The 18,516-nt window shown below is 51.5% G+C and overlaps 1 protein-coding gene across 1 annotated transcript in view; it reads left to right on the top strand.

Annotated features, from left to right (window-relative positions):
• LOC139273941 (interphotoreceptor matrix proteoglycan 1) overlaps positions 1-18,516 on the top strand; it is a 128,995-nt gene that overhangs the window by 34,089 nt on the left and 76,390 nt on the right. Inside the window, exons 8-10 of the mRNA XM_070891014.1 lie at positions 962-982; positions 1,811-1,981; positions 4,128-4,409. Of these exons, the coding sequence (XP_070747115.1) occupies positions 962-982; positions 1,811-1,981; positions 4,128-4,409 (474 nt within the window). The remainder of the gene's footprint in view (positions 1-961; positions 983-1,810; positions 1,982-4,127; positions 4,410-18,516) is intronic.

Genomic DNA, 18,516 nt, shown 5'->3' with positions numbered 1-18,516 from the left:
TTGCCAGGACCACAAAACACTGGGGGAGAGAAAAACGGCTGCTTTGGCTCTCCGGTTAGCGCCGGGACTGGGGGGAGGCTCTGTCACGGGGAGCCAAGGGCAATATTAAACAGAGTGCATTAAACTCGCCCTTAGTGCAGGGCCAGTTAGCGCTGCCAGCAGGTGCCACGTTAGCGCGCGGGCGTGGTGGCCACATCGCACGGCCCAATTCCACATCGGGGGCGGGAGTTCTGAGCAGAGTTCAGGAAGTCCCGGCCCCAGAAGTTTACCACCCCCCCCAATCGGGGTAAAGGGCAATTTTGCGGCCTTAATTACATCACAGACAACTTAATCTAGATCAATTAAGTAGTCAAGAAACTAAACTGTGAACTATGTTACTTAAATACAAATTTAATTAAGTTTAATTAAATAGAACAGAGTTATGTAGGGATGGCAACAGGTGGTGTGCTGCAACTGCAGCATGTGGGAGTTTGCGACGAGCATTGCGATCCCAAACAGCATGTTCGCAGCAAGCGTCTGCATCTTGAGGAACTTCAGCTCAGAGTTGTTGTGCTGGAGTCTGAGGTGCAGACATTGCGGGGCATCAGGGAGGGGGAGAGTTACCTGAACACTTTGATCCAGGAGGCAGTCCACCCCTTAGGTTAGGTAGTGGTACAGGTCTGGTTCGTGGTCAGAGTGTGACTGCAACTCAAGCAGCTAAGGGGACCCCAGGTGCAGTGCTGGAGGAGCCTCGGCCTTTGCCCTTATCCAACAGGTATGAGGTTCTTGCTGCCTGTGTGGATAAGGGGAAAGCTTGCAGGATGGATGAGCAGGCTGACCATAGCACCATGGTGCAGGAGACCATTCAAGTAGGAGGGAGTGAAAGGGAATGTAGTTGTGGTAGGGGGCAGTATAGTCAGAGGGATAGATACTGTTCTCTGCGGCTGAGACAGGGAGTTCCGAAGGCTGTCTTGTCTGCGAGGGTTAAAGACATCTCCTTGCGGCTGGAGAAAAACTTGGAATGGGAGGGGGAGGATCCAGTTGCCGTGGTCCATGTAGGAACCAATAACAGAGGTAGAACTAGGAATGAGGTTCTGCTGAGAGAGTTTGATGAAGTGGGGTCCAAATTAAAAAGCAGAACCTCAAAGGTAATAATCTCTGGATTGTTACCTGAGCCACACGCAAATTGCCATTTGGATATGCAGATTAGAGGTTTAAACACGTGGCCGTAAGAGTGGTGTGGGAGGCAGGGGTTTTAGTTCGTGGGGCACTGGCACCAGTACTGGGGAAAGAGGGAGCTGTTCCGTTGGGACGGGCTCCACTTAAACCGGGCTGAAACCAGTTTTCTGGGTGGTCTCCCCTCCGAGCGAGTTTGGTGGAGGCCTCCCGACGGCGGGGAGAGAAGACTCCCCGCCGTCTGCTGGCGTGCAACACGCGTAAGTGTCCTCCCGCCCGCTGAGCTGCCAGTTTGGGCCGGGGGGGAGTCTGCAACAGCCGCATGGAGGCAGGTGTAACCTCAACGGTAAGTGTGAGGACCTTCAAAAAAAGGTTAGGACACTTCTTTTCTTTGATATTTTCCAGCGATTCAGGTGGTGGGGTCCCCATGAAGGTTTTCCAGTGCTTTTACTTCTTTGAAATTTTTATTTTTATATGTTCCCCCCTCCCTGGGCCCGACTCAATCCTCGGCAGTACTTTGGCGAGGATTGCATTTGCCGCCGAGATTGGGAGCTCCCGCCCGCTGCCGCTCAGATTCACGGCATAAATCAATTTTTTGCCGCCGGGTGGCCTTTCCAGGAACTTTTCGTGAATTTTCCGCCCAAAATACCGTCAGGATCTCAGCGGTCCATTGGGCGGCAATTGGGCGAAACTTAGTTTCCACCATGTTCAGGGCCTTTGTGTCTGTCTTCGCCAAAGAAGACGCCAAAAGCTTCACGGAAAAAGTGGAGAACCAAGGGTCTAGCAAGAATGAGGAACTAAAAGAAATTAGTATTGGTAAAAAAAAGTACTGGAGAAATTAATGGGACTGAAATCTGATAAATCCCCTGGACCTGATGGCCTGCATCCTTGGGTTTTCAAAGAGGTGGTTATAGAGATAGTGGATGCATTGGTTGTCATCTTCCAAAATTCCATAGATTCTAGAACGGTTCCCACAGATTGTAAGGTAGCAAATGTAATCCTGCTATTTAAGAAAGGAGGGAGAGAGAAAACAGTGAACTACAGACCAGTTAGCCTGACATCAGTCGTAGGGAAAATGCTAGAATCTATTATTAAGGATGTGGTAACAAAGCACTTACAAAGTAATAATAATAGAATTGGGCAGAGCCAACACGTATTTATGAAAGGCAAATCATGTTTAACAAATCTGTTAGAGTTTTTTGAGGTTGTAACTAGCAGAATAGATAAGGGTGAACCAGTAGATGTGGTGTATTTGGATTTTCAGAAGGCACTTGATAAGATGACACACAGAAGATTATTAAACAAAATTAGGGCTCATGGGATTGGGGGTAATATACTAGCATGGATGGAGGATTGGTTAACGGACAAAAACAGAGAGTAGGAATAAATGGGTCATTTTCGGGTTGGCAGGCTGTAACTACTGGGGTTCCGCAAGGATCAGTGCTTGGGCCTCAGCTATTCACAAATGACCACCTGGCACTGACCTCGGCACTGACTTCGGACAATGGCACACCCAGCCAGTCAACCCTGCAAAGTCCTCCTCAGCAACATCTGGGGACGTGCCAAAATTGGGAGAGCTGTCCCACAGACTAGTCAAGCATCAGCCTGACATAGACATACTCACAAAATCATACCTACAGCCAATGTCCCAGACTCCTCTATCACCATCCCTGGGTATGTTCTGTCCCACCGGCAGGATAGACCCACCAGGGGTGGGGGCACAGTGGTATACAGTCGGGAGGGAGTGGCCCTGGGAGTCCTCAATATTGACTCTGGACCCCATGAAGTCTCATGGCTTCAGGTCAAACAAACCTGCTGATTACCACCTACCGCCCTCCCTCACCTGATGAATCAGTATTTCTCCATGTTGAACACCACTTGGAAGAATCACTGAGAGTAGCAAGGGCACAGAATGTACTCTGGGTGGGGCACTTCAATGTCCATCACCAAGAGTGGCTCGGAGTACCACTACTGACCAAACTGGCCGAGTCCTGAAGGATCGTCCTGACTTGGAAGTGTATTGCCGTTCCTTCATCGTGGCTGGGTCAAAATCCTGGCACTCCCTCCTTAACAGCACTGTGGGAGCATCTTCACCACTCGGACTGCAGCGGTTCAAGGCGGCAGCTCACCACCATCTTCTCGAGGGCAATTAGGGATGGGCAATAAATGCTGGTCTTGGCAGCGACACCCACATCCCAGGAACTATTAAAAAAAATACATTACTTTTGAAACATTGTTTGTGTCTTGGCTTTAAGTTTTAATTAACTCAATTACATTTTGGAAAGGAAGGAAGGAAGGAAGGGAGGGGAAGGAAGGGTGGGAAAGGAAGGGAGGGAAAGGAAGGGAGGGAAAGGAAGGAAGGAAGGGAGGGAGGGGAAGTGAGGGAGGAGAAGGAAGGGAGGGAGGTGTTGTGTAAGCATGCCTGTTCACTGTGTGATGTCTGTAACACTGTCATGCAACATTGAATGTACCCTTGTACTGTACATACCTTACCAGTACACTAGAGGGTGCTGTTGCTGGAGACCCAGTGGTTGCCTGCACACGGCAGGTAACCCAGTATAAAAAGGAACACACAGCTTGTTGTCAGTACTCAGGAGCTGCTAATAAAGGACTGCAGGTCTGCACAGTTTAAGTACCAGACCCTGCCTCGTGGAGTCATTACTAAAGGCGCCTACATACACTACAGGAGGGAAAGGAAGGGAGGAAAAGGAAGGAAGGAAGGGAGGGAAAGGAAGGGAGGACTAGCAGATATGCAAAGCAATGTGTTGTGAATGTGGTTAATGTAGGTCAAAATCTGACGGTCAAAATTTATGTCATCAAAAAGCTCATACCCAAAATCATATTGGCACAGTCCTGGTTTCCCAGTATTCCAGCCATATTAGACCCCACAGGCTCGATGTTAAACTATGGATTGTCTTGTGTAATAAGGTATTAATCAAACTTGTCTCAGTCATTAATTATTTTTCTTTCAGTGTGGACAGTCGTGTGATTCGCTTTGCCGCGATCTTCGATAAAAGGGCTGCCACTCTGAGTGACATTCGAAACGACGTCCTCAACATCGGTTCCAATAAAGTCGAGAATGGAGACATGCTGTTTGAACCACCAGACGAGATCCCAGAGAAAGCAGCGCTCACCACAACGGTGACCAGATTTCAGGACATGGTTGCCATGGCATTGCTCAATGACACTTCTCTTTCAATGGATCCAGGTTCACTGCAGTTCGCACAAGGTAATCTGATGTCCGATTCAAACAGGTAACCATTCTTGGAATGATGGCAATTATCTTGACGGATATCAATTTTCTCAAGCTTTGTATAGTTTTATGAAGAGTACGAGCTTTTGCTGAGGGATGTCACCAAGCAGATGTTTAACCGTATCTTCAGCCACGTCTTTATCCACTTGTCTCAGTTGGTGGCACTCGCAGCTCTGAGTACGAGATTCAAGCCTCACTACAGATTTGAGCATGTAATCTAGGTTGATACTGCAGTTCAGTACTGATGGAGAGCTGCATTGTTGGAGGGTACCATCGTTCAGGTGAGCTTTGAACCACTGCACTATCTCCCTGCTTAGATTGACGGTGCAGCAGCAGTTGAAGAGCAGCTCAGTTCTCCCACAGTCCTTGGCCCTCAACCAATCCCACCAAAAACAGGTTATCTCCTCATTCACCCCCGTTGTGGTTTTTGGGAGCTTACTGTGTGCAAAATGAAAGCCATGTTTGCCTACCTAACAACAGTTACTACTCTTCAAAGAATTGTGCCCAAACCTGAGAGTTGAGGCGGATGCTTGGAAGAAAAAGAAAGAAAGACTTGGATTTCTATAGCACCTTTCACGACCACCAGACATCTCAAAGCACTGTACAGCCAATGAAGTACTTTTGGAGTGTAGTCACTGTTGTAATGGAAGTGGATGAGAGTTTACAAGGGGTTGTGGAATGGTACTGAGCGACAGGAAGTGGGGCTGCTCTCAGAACAAGGGAGAGCAAGATAGGGAGACCTCCCAGAGTTGGAGCACTGGGGCAGGTTGAAGCCCTGAGGGCGAGCCGTTGCTGGGAGCGAGGGAGCGGGTGGAGAACAGACCCAACAGGCCTGGAAAGGAACGGAGCCGAGATTGGGCAGAGTGAGTACGACCGACAAGGTGGAGCATGAACAAAGGGAGAGTGGGTTGAATTTTCTTTTCCAACAATGAGTGCCTCAAGGTGTCAAGTGGTAAGCATGGACCTCAGACGTGTCATGATTGACTGAACATGCCAAAATATTTTCAGTTCAATACCCGGAAAAATGGAGCCCTATGGGGAGAGGGGAGGAAATCCATGAGAGGAGGGCAGAAGTAGAGAAACTAATGCCACTTCTCCTACACTGCTCTGTGTCTGAGGAGCCCACAGGTGGGGGGAAAGTAACTAAATATAATTATAAGTACAGTCCCAATCGTCTACACTGCTTTTAACCACACTATCAACAAACTTCAAGATAACAATACACGCACCATAAATGAAGCGAGAGACAGCAGAGTTAGCTTGGGTCGAATGGGGCTCAGTCCCATGTGCTGAGGGTCAGATTGGCCTGGAAGATAATTGCTGCATTCTGGGTCAGGACAGGTGAGAGGCAAGACGTATATATGAGACAGAAGTATGCCCCTTACCCCTCTCTAGTGACAGGACCCTCCAACACATTGTCCCCAATAGTGACACACTCCCACACATTGTCCCCAATAGTGACACACTCCCACACATTGTCCCCAATAGTGACAGGATACTCCCATACATTGCCCCCAATAGTGACACACTCCCACACATTGCCCCCAATAGTGACAGAACACACCCACATATTGCCCCCAAAAGTGACAGGACATACCCACACATTGCCCCCAATAGTGACACATTCCCACACATTGCCCCCAATAGTGACAGGACACACCCACACATTGCCCCCAATAGTGACAGGACACACCCACACGTTGCCCCCAATAGTGACACCCCCCACACATTGCCCCCAAAAGTGACACACTCCCACACATTGCCCCCAATAGTGACACACCCCCAAACATTGCACCCAATAGTGACACCCCCCCACATATTGCCCCCAATAGTGACACACTCCCACACATTGCCCCCAATAGTGACACACTCCCACGCATTGCCCCCAATAGTGACACACTCCCACACTTTGCCCCCAATAGTGACAGGACACACCCACATATGGCCCCCGATAGTGACACACTCCCACACATTGCCCCCAATAGTGACACACTCTCACACATTGCCCCCAATAGTGACACACTCCCACACATTGCCCCAACAGTGACACACTCCCACACATTGTCCCCAATAGTGACACACTCCCACACATTGCCCCCAATAGTGACACACCCCCACACATTGCCCCCAATATTGACACACTCCCACACATTGTCCCCAATAGTGACACACCCACACTCAGTGCCCCCAATATTGACACACTCTCACACATTGCACGAATAGTGATACACTCCCATACATTGTCCCCAATATTGACAGGACCCTCGCACACATTTCCCCCAATAGTGACACACTCCCACACATTGCCCCCAATAGTGACAGGACACACCCACACATTGCCCCCAATAGTGACACACTCCCACATTGCCCCCAATAGTGACAGGCCACATCCACACATTGCCCCCAATAGTGACAGGACACACCCACACATTGCCCCCAATAATGACACCGCCCACACATTGCCCCCAATAGTGACACGTGACACACTCCCACACATTGCCCCCAATAGTGACACACTCCCACACATTGCCCCCAATAGTGACACACTCCCACACATTGCCCCCAATAGTGACACCCCCCCACACATTGCCCCCAATAGTGACAGGACCCTCCCACACATTGGCCGCAATAGTGACAGGACGCTCCCACATATTGCCCCTCTCTAGTGACAGGACCCTCCCACAAATTGCCACCAATAGTGACACACTCCCACATATTGTCTCCAATAGTGACATACCCCACACATTGCCCCCAATAGTGACACGACGCACCCACACATTGCCCCCAATAGTGACACACTCCCACACATTGCCCCCAATAGTGACACACTCTCACACATTGCCCCCAATAGTGACACACTCCCACACATTGCCCCAACAGTGACACACTCCCACACATTGTCCCCAATAGTGACACACTCCCACACATTGCCCCCAATAGTGACACACCCCCACACATTGCCCCCAATATTGACACACTCCCACACATTGTCCCCAATAGTGACACACCCACACTCAGTGCCCCCAATATTGACACACTCTCACACATTGCACGAATAGTGATACACTCCCATACATTGTCCCCAATATTGACAGGACCCTCGCACACATTTCCCCCAATAGTGACACACTCCCACACATTGCCCCCAATAGTGACAGGACACACCCACACATTGCCCCCAATAGTGACACACTCCCACATTGCCCCCAATAGTGACAGGCCACATCCACACATTGCCCCCAATAGTGACAGGACACACCCACACATTGCCCCCAATAATGACACCGCCCACACATTGCCCCCAATAGTGACACGTGACACACTCCCACACATTGCCCCCAATAGTGACACACTCCCACACATTGCCCCCAATAGTGACACACTCCCACACATTGCCCCCAATAGTGACACCCCCCCACACATTGCCCCCAATAGTGACAGGACCCTCCCACACATTGGCCGCAATAGTGACAGGACGCTCCCACATATTGCCCCTCTCTAGTGACAGGACCCTCCCACAAATTGCCACCAATAGTGACACACTCCCACATATTGTCTCCAATAGTGACACACCCCACACATTGCCCCCAATAGTGACACGACGCACCCACACATTGCCCCCAATAGTGACACACTCCCACACATTGCCCCCAATAGTCACAGGACACACCCGCACATTGTCCCCAATAGTGACACACTCCCACACATTACCCCTAAAAGTGACAAACCCCCACACATTGCCCCCAATAGTGACAAACCCCCACACATTGCCCCCAATAGTGACACACTCCCACACATTGCCCCCAATAGTGACACACTCCCACACATTGCCCCCAATAGTGACACACTCCCACACATTGCCCCCAATAGTGACACACTCCCACACATTGCCTCTCTCTAGTGACAGGACACTCCTACACATTGCCCTGCAATAGTGACACACTCCCACACATTGCCCCCCAATAGTGACACACTCCCACACATTGCCCCCAATAGTGACACCCCCCCACACATTGCCCCAATAGTGACACACTCCCACACATTGCCCCCAATAGTGACACACTCCCACACATTGCTCCCAATAGTGACACACTCCCACACTTTGACCCCAATAGTGACAGGACACACCCACACATGGCCCCCAATAGTGACACACTCCCACACATTGCCCCCAATAGTGACACACTCCCATACATTGCCCCCAATACTGACATACCCCCACACATTGCCCCCAATATTGACACACTCTCACACATTGCCTACGACAGTGACACACACCCACAAATTGCACCAATAGTGACATACTCCCACACGTTGTCCCCAGTAGTGACAGGACACTCCCACACATTGCCCCCAATAGTGACACACTCCCACACATTGCCCCCAATAGTGACAGGACACACCCACACATTGCCCCCAATAGTGACACACTCCCACACATTGCCCCAAATAGTGACACACCCCCACACATATATCCCAATATTGACACACTCCCACACATTGTCCCCAATAGTGACACACCCACACACATTGCCCCCAATATTGACACACTCTCACACATTGCCTACGATAGTGACACACTCCCACACATTGCACCAATAGTGATACACTCCTACACACATTGTCCCCAATAGTGACAGGACACACCCACACATTGCCCCCAATAGTGACACACTCCCACTTCGCCCCAAATAGTGACAGGACGCACCCACACATTGCCCCCAATAGTGACAGGACACACCCACACATTGCCCCCAATAGTGACACCCCCCACACATTGCCCCCAATAGTGACACGTGACACACTCCCAAACATTGCCCCCAATAGTGACACACTCCCACACATTACCCCCAGTAGTGACACACTCCCACACATTGCCCCCAATAGTGACACACTCCAACACATTGCCCCCAATAGTGACACCCCCCCACACATTGCCCCCAATAGTGACAGGACCCTCCCACACATTGGCCGCAATAGTGACAGGACACTCCCACATATTGCCCCTCTCTAGTGATAGGACCCTCCCACAAATTGCCCCCAATAGTGACACACTCCCACATATTGTCTCCAATAGTGACACACCCCACACATTGCTCCCAATAGTGACAGGACGCACCCACACATTGCCCCCAATAGTGACACACTCCACACATTGCCCCCAATAGTGACAGGACACACCCACACATTGCTCCCAATAGTGACAGGACACACCCACACATTGCCCCCAATAGTGACACCCCCCACACATTGCCCCCAAAAGTGACACACTCCACACATTGCCCCCAATAGTGACACACCCCCAAACATTGCCCTCAATAGTGACACCCCCCACATATTGCCCCCAATAGTGACACACTCCCACACATTGCCCCCAATAGTGATACACTCCCACGCATTGCCCCCAATAGTGACACACTCCCACACATTGCCCCCAATAGTGACACACTCCCACACTTTGCCCCCAATAGTGACAGGACACACCCACACATGGCCCCAAATAGTGACACACTCCCACACATTACCCCCAATAGTGACACACTCCCACACTTTGCCCCCAATAGTGACACACTCCCACACTTTCCCCCAATAGTGACAGGACACACCCACACATTGCCCCCAATAGTGACAGGACCCTCCCACACATTGGCCGCAATAGTGACAGGACACTCCCACATATTGCCCCTCTCTAGTGACAGGACCCTCCCACAAATTGCCCCCAATACTGACACACTCCCAACTATTGTCCCCAATAGTGACACACCCCACACATTGCCCCAATAGTGACAGGACGCACCCACACATTGCCCCCAATAGTGACACACTCCCACACATTGCCCCCAATAGTCACAGGACACACCTGCACATTGCCCCCAATAGTGACACACTCCCACACATTACCCCCAATAGTGACACACTTCCACACTTTGCCCCCAATAGTGACACACTCCCACACTTTCCCCCAATAGTGACAGGACACACCCACACATGGCCCCCAATAGTGACACACTCCCACACATTGCCCCCAATAGTGACACACTCCCATACTTTACCCCCAATAGTGACACACTCCCACACATTGCCCCCAATAGTGACACACTCCCATACTTTGCCCCCAATATTGACACACTCTCACACATTGTCCCCAATAGTGACACACTCCCACACATTGCCCCCAATAGTGACACACTCCCACACATTGCCCCCAATAGTGACACACTCCCACACATTGCCCCCAATAGTGACACACTCCCACTCATTGCCCCCAATAGTGACACACACCCACACATTGCCCCCAATAGTGACAGGACCCTCCCACACATTGCCCCCAATAGTGACAGGACACTCCCACATATTGCCCCTCTCTTGTGACTGGACCCTCCCACAAATTGCCCCCATTAGTGACACATTCCCACATAATGTCTCCAATAGTGACACACCCCACACATTGCCCCCAATAGTGACGGGACGCATCCACACATTGCCCCCAATAGTGACACACTCCCACACATTGCCCCCAATAGTGACAGGACACACCCGCACATTGCCCTCAATAGTGACACACTCCCACACATTTCCCCAATAGTGACACACCCCCACACATTGCCCCCAATAGTGACAACCCCCCACACATTGCCTTCAATAGTGACACACTCCCACACATTGCCCCCAATAGTGACACACTCCCACACATTGCCCCCAATAGTGACACACCCCCACACCTTGCCCCTCTCTAGTGACAGGACACTCCCACACATTGCTTCCAATAGTGACACACTCCCACACATTGTCCCCAATAGTGACACACTCCCACACATTGTCCCCAATAGTGACACACTCCCACATATTGTCCCCAATAGTGACACACTCCAACACATTGCCCCCAATAGTGACACACCCCCACACATTGCCCCCAATAGTGACACACTCTCACACATTGCCCCCAATAGTGACACACTCCCACAAATTGCCCCCAATAGTGACACACTCCCACACTTTGCCCCCAATTGTGACAGGACACACGCACACATGGCCCCCAATAGTGACACACTCCCACACATTGCCCCCAATAGTGACACACTCCCACACATTGCCCCCAATAGTGACACACTCCCACACATTGTCCCCAATAGTGACACACTCCCACACATTGCCCCCAATAGTGACACACTCCCACACTTTGCCCCCAATAGTGACACACTCCCACACTTTCCCCCAATAGTGACAGGACACAACCACACATGGCCCCCAATAGTGACACACTCCCACACATTGCCCCCAATAGTGACACACTCCCATACTTTGCCCCCAATAGTGACACACTCCCACACATTGCCCCCAATAGTGACACACTCCCATACTTTGCCCCCAATAGTGACACACTCCCACACATTGCCCCCAATAGTGACACACTCTCACACATTGTCCCCAATAGTGACACACTCCCACACATTGCCCCCAATAGTGACACACCCCCACACATTGCCCCCAATATTGACACACTCTCACACATTGCCTCCGATAGTGACACACTCCCACACATTGCACCAATAGTGACATACTCCCACACATTGTCCCCAATAGTGACACACTCCAACACATTGCCCCCAATAGTGACACACTCCCACACATTGCCCCCAACAGTGACACACTCCCACACATTGCCCCCAATAGTGACACACTCCCACACATTGCCCCCAATTGTGACACACTCCCACACATTGCCCCCAATAGTGACACACCCCCACACATTGCCCCCAATAGTGACAGGACACTCCCACATATTGCCCCTCTCTTGTGACAGGACCCTCCCACAAATTGCCCCCCATTAGTGACACATTCCCACATAATGTCTCCAATAGTGACACACCCCACACATTGCCCCCAATAGTGACGGGACGCACCCACACATTGCCCCCAATAGTGACACACTCCCAATAAATTGCCCCCAATAGTGACACACTCCCACACTTTGCCCCCAATTGTGACAGGACACACGCACACATGGCCCCCAATAGTGACACACTCCCACACATTGCCCCCGATAGTGACACACTCCCACTCCTTGCCCACAATAGTGACACACTCCCACACATTGCCCCCAATAGTGACGCACTCCCACACATTTTCCGCAATGGTGACACACTCCCACACATTGCCCCCAATAGTGACACACTCCCACACATTGCCCTCAATAGTGACACACTCCCACACATTGCCCCCAATAGTGACACACTCCCACACATTGCCCCCAATAGTGACACACTCCCACACATTGCCCTCAATAGTGACACACTCCCACACATTGCCCCCAATAGTGACACACTCCCACACATTGCCCCCAATAGTGACACACCCCCACACATTGCCCCCAATAGTGACAGGACCCTCCCACACATTGCCCCCAATAGTGACAGGACACTCCCACATATTGCCCCTCTCTTGTGACAGGACCCTCCCACAAATTGCCCCCAATAGTGACACAATTCCCACATAATGTCTCCAATAGTGACACACCCCACACATTGCTCCCAATAGTGACAGGACGCACCCACACATTGCCCCCAATCGTGACAGGACACACCCGCACATTGCCCCCAATAGTGACAGGACACACCCGCACATTGCTCCCAATAGTGACACACTCCCACACATTTTCCCAATAGTGACACACCCCCACCCATTGCCCCCAATAGTGACACCCCCCCACACATTGCCCCCAATAGTGACAGGACCCTCCCACACATTGCCCCCAATAGTGACACACTCCCACACATTGCCCCCAATAGTGACACACCCCCACACATTGCCCCTCTCTAGTGAGAGGACACTCCCACACATTGCCCCCAATAGTGACACACTCCCACACATTGTCCTCAATAGTGACACACTCCCACACATTGTCCCCAATAGTGACACACTCCCACACATTGCCCCCAATAGTGACAGGGCACTCCCACACATTGCCCCCCAATAGTGACACACTCCCACACATTGCCCCCAATAGTGACAGGGCACTCCCACACATTGCCCCCCAATAGTGACACACTCCCACACATTGCCCCCAATAGTGACACACCCCCACACATTGCCCCCAATAGTGACACACTCCCACACATTGTCCCCAATAGTGACACACTCCGACACATTGCCCCAATAATGACACCCCCCCACACATTGCCCCTCTCTAGTGACAGGACACTCCCACACATTGCCCCCAATAGTGACACACTCCCACAAATTGCCCCCAATAGTGACACACTCCCACACTTTGCCCCCAATAGTGACAGGACACACCCACACATGGCCCCCAATAGTGACACACTCCCACACATTGCCCCCCAATAGTGACACACTCCCACACATTGCCCCCAATAGTGACACATTCCCACACATTGTCCCCAATAGTGACACACTCCCACACATTGCCCCCACTAGTGACACACTCCCACACATTGTCCCCAATAGTGACACACTCCGACACATTGCCCCAATAATGACACACTCCCACACATTGCCCCCAATATTGACAAACTCTCACACATTGCCTATGATAGTGACACACTCCCACACATTGCACCAATAGTGACATACTCCCACACATTGTCCCCAGTAGTGACAGGACACTCCCACACATTGCCCCCAATAGTAACACACTCGCACACATTGCCCCCAATAGTGACAGTGCACACCAACACATTGCCCCCAATAGTGACACACTCCTACACATTGCCCCAATCGTGACACACTCCCACACATTGCCCCCAATAGTGACACACACCCACACATTGCCCCCAATAGTGACACACCCACACACATTTCCCACAACAGTGACAGGATCCTCCCACACATTGCCCCTCTCTAGTGACAAGACCGTCCCACAAATTGCCCCCAACAGTGACACACCCCACACATTGCCCCCAATAGTGACACACCCCACACATTGCCCCCAATAGTGACACACTCCCACACATTGCCCCCAATAGTGACACCCCCCCACACATTGCCCCCACTAGTGACAGGACACTCCCACATATTGTCCCAATAGTGACACACTCCCACACATTGCCCCCAATAGTGACACACTCCCACACATTTCCCCCAATAGTGACAGGAGACTCCCACACATTGCCCCCAATAGTGATAGGACACTCCCACACATTGCCTCCAATAGTGACACACTCCCACACATTGCCCCCAATAGTGACACCCCCCCACACATTGCCCCCACTAGTGACAGGACACTCCCACATATTGTCCCAATAGTGACACACTCCCACACATTGCCCCCAATAGTGACACACTCCCACACATTGCCCAAAATAGTGACACCCCCCCCACACATTGCCCCCAATAGTGACAGGATCCTCCCACACATTGTCCCTAATCGTGACACACTCACACACATTGCCCCTAATAGTGACACCCTCCCACACATTGTCCCCAATAGTGACACACCCCCACACATTGTCCCCAATAGTGACACACACCCACACATTGCCCCCAATAATGACACACCCTCACACATTGTCCCCAATAGTGACACACTCCCACACATTGCCCTCAATAGTGACACACACCCACACATTGCCCCCAATAGTGACACACTCCCACACATTGCCCCCAACAGTGACAGGACACACTCCCACACATTGCCCCCAATAGTGATAGGACACTCCCACACATTGCCTCCAATAGTGACACACTCCCACACATTGCCCCCAATAGTGACACCCCCCCACACATTGCCCCCACTAGTGACAGGACACTCCCACATATTGTCCCAATAGTGACACACTCCCACACATTGCCCCCAATAGTGACACACTCCCACACATTGCCCAAAATAGTGACACCCCCCCCACACATTGCCCCCAATAGTGACAGGATCCTCCCACACATTGTCCCTAATCGTGACACACTCACACACATTGCCCCCAATAGTGACACCCTCCCACACATTGTCCCCAATAGTGACACACCCCCACACATTGTCCCCAATAGTGACACACACCCACACATTGCCCCCAATAATGACACACCCTCACACATTGTCCCCAATAGTGACACACTCCCACACATTGCCCTCAATAGTGACACACACCCACACATTGCCCCCAATAGTGACACACTCCCACACATTGCCCCCAACAGTGACAGGACACACTCCCACACATTGCCCCCAATAGTGACAGGAGACTCCCACACATTGTCTCCAATAGTGACACACTCCCACACATTGCCCCAATAGTGACAGGACACCCCCACACATTGTGCCCAATAGTGACACATCCCACACATTGCCCCCAATAGTGACACACTCCCACACATTGTCCCCCAATAGTGACAGGACACCCCCACACATTGTGCCCAATAGTTACACACTCCCACACATTGCCCCCAATAGTGACAGGACATTCCCACTCATTGACCCCAATAGTGACACACTCCCACACATTGTTCCCAATAGTGACACACCCCCACCCATTGCCCCCAATAGTGACACCCCCCCACACATTGCCCCCAATAGTGACAGGACCCTCCCACACATTGCCCCCAATAGTGACACACTCCCACACATTGCCCCCAATAGTGACACACCCCCACACATTGCCCCTCTCTAGTGAGAGGACACTCCCACACATTGCCCCCAATAGTGACACACTCCCACACATTGTCCTCAATAGTGACACACTCCCACACATTGTCCCCAATAGTGACACACTCCCACACATTGCCCCCAATAGTGACAGGGCACTCCCACACATTGCCCCCCAATAGTGACACACTCCCACACATTGCCCCCAATAGTGACAGGGCACTCCCACACATTGCCCCCCAATAGTGACACACTCCCACACATTGCCCCCAATAGTGACACACCCCCACACATTGCCCCCAATAGTGACACACTCCCACACATTGTCCCCAATAGTGACACACTCCGACACATTGCCCCAATAATGACACCCCCCCACACATTGCCCCTCTCTAGTGACAGGACACTCCCACACATTGCCCCCAATAGTGACACACTCCCACAAATTGCCCCCAATAGTGACACACTCCCACACTTTTCCCCCAATAGTGACAGGACACACCCACACATGGCCCCCAATAGTGACACACTCCCACACATTGCCCCCCAATAGTGACACACTCCCACACATTGCCCCCAATAGTGACACATTCCCACACATTGTCCCCAATAGTGACACACTCCCACACATTGCCCCCACTAGTGACACACTCCCACACATTGTCCCCAATAGTGACACACTCCGACACATTGCCCCAATAATGACACACTCCCACACATTGCCCCCAATATTGACAAACTCTCACACATTGCCTATGATAGTGACACACTCCCACACATTGCACCAATAGTGACATACTCCCACACATTGTCCCCAGTAGTGACAGGACACTCCCACACATTGCCCCCAATAGTAACACACTCGCACACATTGCCCCCAATAGTGACAGTGCACACCAACACATTGCCCCCAATAGTGACACACTCCTACACATTGCCCCAATCGTGACACACTCCCACACATTGCCCCCAATAGTGACACACACCCACACATTGCCCCCAATAGTGACACACCCACACACATTTCCCACAACAGTGACAGGATCCTCCCACACATTGCCCCTCTCTAGTGACAAGACCGTCCCACAAATTGCCCCCAACAGTGACACACCCCACACATTGCCCCCAATAGTGACACACCCCACACATTGCCCCCAATAGTGACACACTCCCACACATTGCCCCCAATAGTGACACCCCCCCACACATTTCCCACAAAAGTGAGACCCCCCACACATTGCCCCCAATAGTGACACACTCCCACACATTGCCCCCAATAGTGACACACTCCCACACATTGTCCCCAATAGTGATACTCTCCCACACATTACCCCCAATAGTGACACACCCGCACACATTGTCCCCAATAGTAACACACTCCCACACATTGCCCCCAATAGTGACACCCTCCCACTCCTTGAACACAATAGTGACACATCCCACACATTGCCCCCAATAGTGACACACTCCCACACATTGCCCCCAATAGTGACAGGACACTCCCACACATTGTGCCCAATAGTGAAACACTCCCACACATTGCCCCCAATAGTGACAGGACACTCTCCCACACATGCCCTCAATAGTGACAGGACACTCCCACACATTTTGCCCAATAGTGACACACCCCCACACATTGTCCCCAATCGTGACACACTCCCACACATTGCCCCCAATAGTGACAGGACACCCCCACACATTGTCCCCAATAGTGACACACTCCCACATTGCCCCCATTAGTGACAGGACACTCCCGCACATTGCCCCCCAATAGTGACACCCCCCCCACACATTGCCCCCAATAGTGGCACACTCCGACACATTGTCCGCAATAGTGACACACTCCCACACATTGCCCCCAATAGTGACAGGACACTCCCACACATTGCACCCAATAGTGACAGGACACTCCCACACATTGCCCCCAATAGTGACAGGACACTCCCACACATTGCCCCCAATAATGACACACTCCCATACATTGCCCCCAATAGTGACAGGACACCCCCACACATTGCCCCCAATAGTGACAGGACACTCCCGCACATTGTCAGCAATAGTGACACACTCCCACATTGTCCCCAATAGTGATAGGACACTCCCACACATTGCCTCCAATAGTGACACCCCCCCCACACATTGCCCCCAATAGTGACACACTCCCACACATTGCCCCCAATAGTGACACACTCCCACACATTGCCCCCACTAGTGACAGGACACTCTCACACATTGTCCCAATAGTGACACACTCCCACACATTGCGCAAAATAGTGACACCCCCCCCACACATTGCCCCCAATAGTGACAGGATCCTCCCACACATTGTCCCCAATCGTGACACACTCACACACATTGCCCCCAATAGTGACACCCCCCCACACATTGTCCCCAATAGTGACACACCCCCACACATTGTCCCCAATAGTGACACACACCCACACATTGCCCCCAATAATGACACACCCTCACACATTGTCCCCAATAGTGACACACTCCCACACATTGC

This window comes from Pristiophorus japonicus, chromosome 9, assembly GCF_044704955.1.
Source record: "Pristiophorus japonicus isolate sPriJap1 chromosome 9, sPriJap1.hap1, whole genome shotgun sequence".
Lineage (NCBI taxonomy): Eukaryota > Metazoa > Chordata > Chondrichthyes > Pristiophoridae > Pristiophorus > Pristiophorus japonicus.
This window is presented reverse-complemented; position numbering and strand designations above follow the sequence as displayed.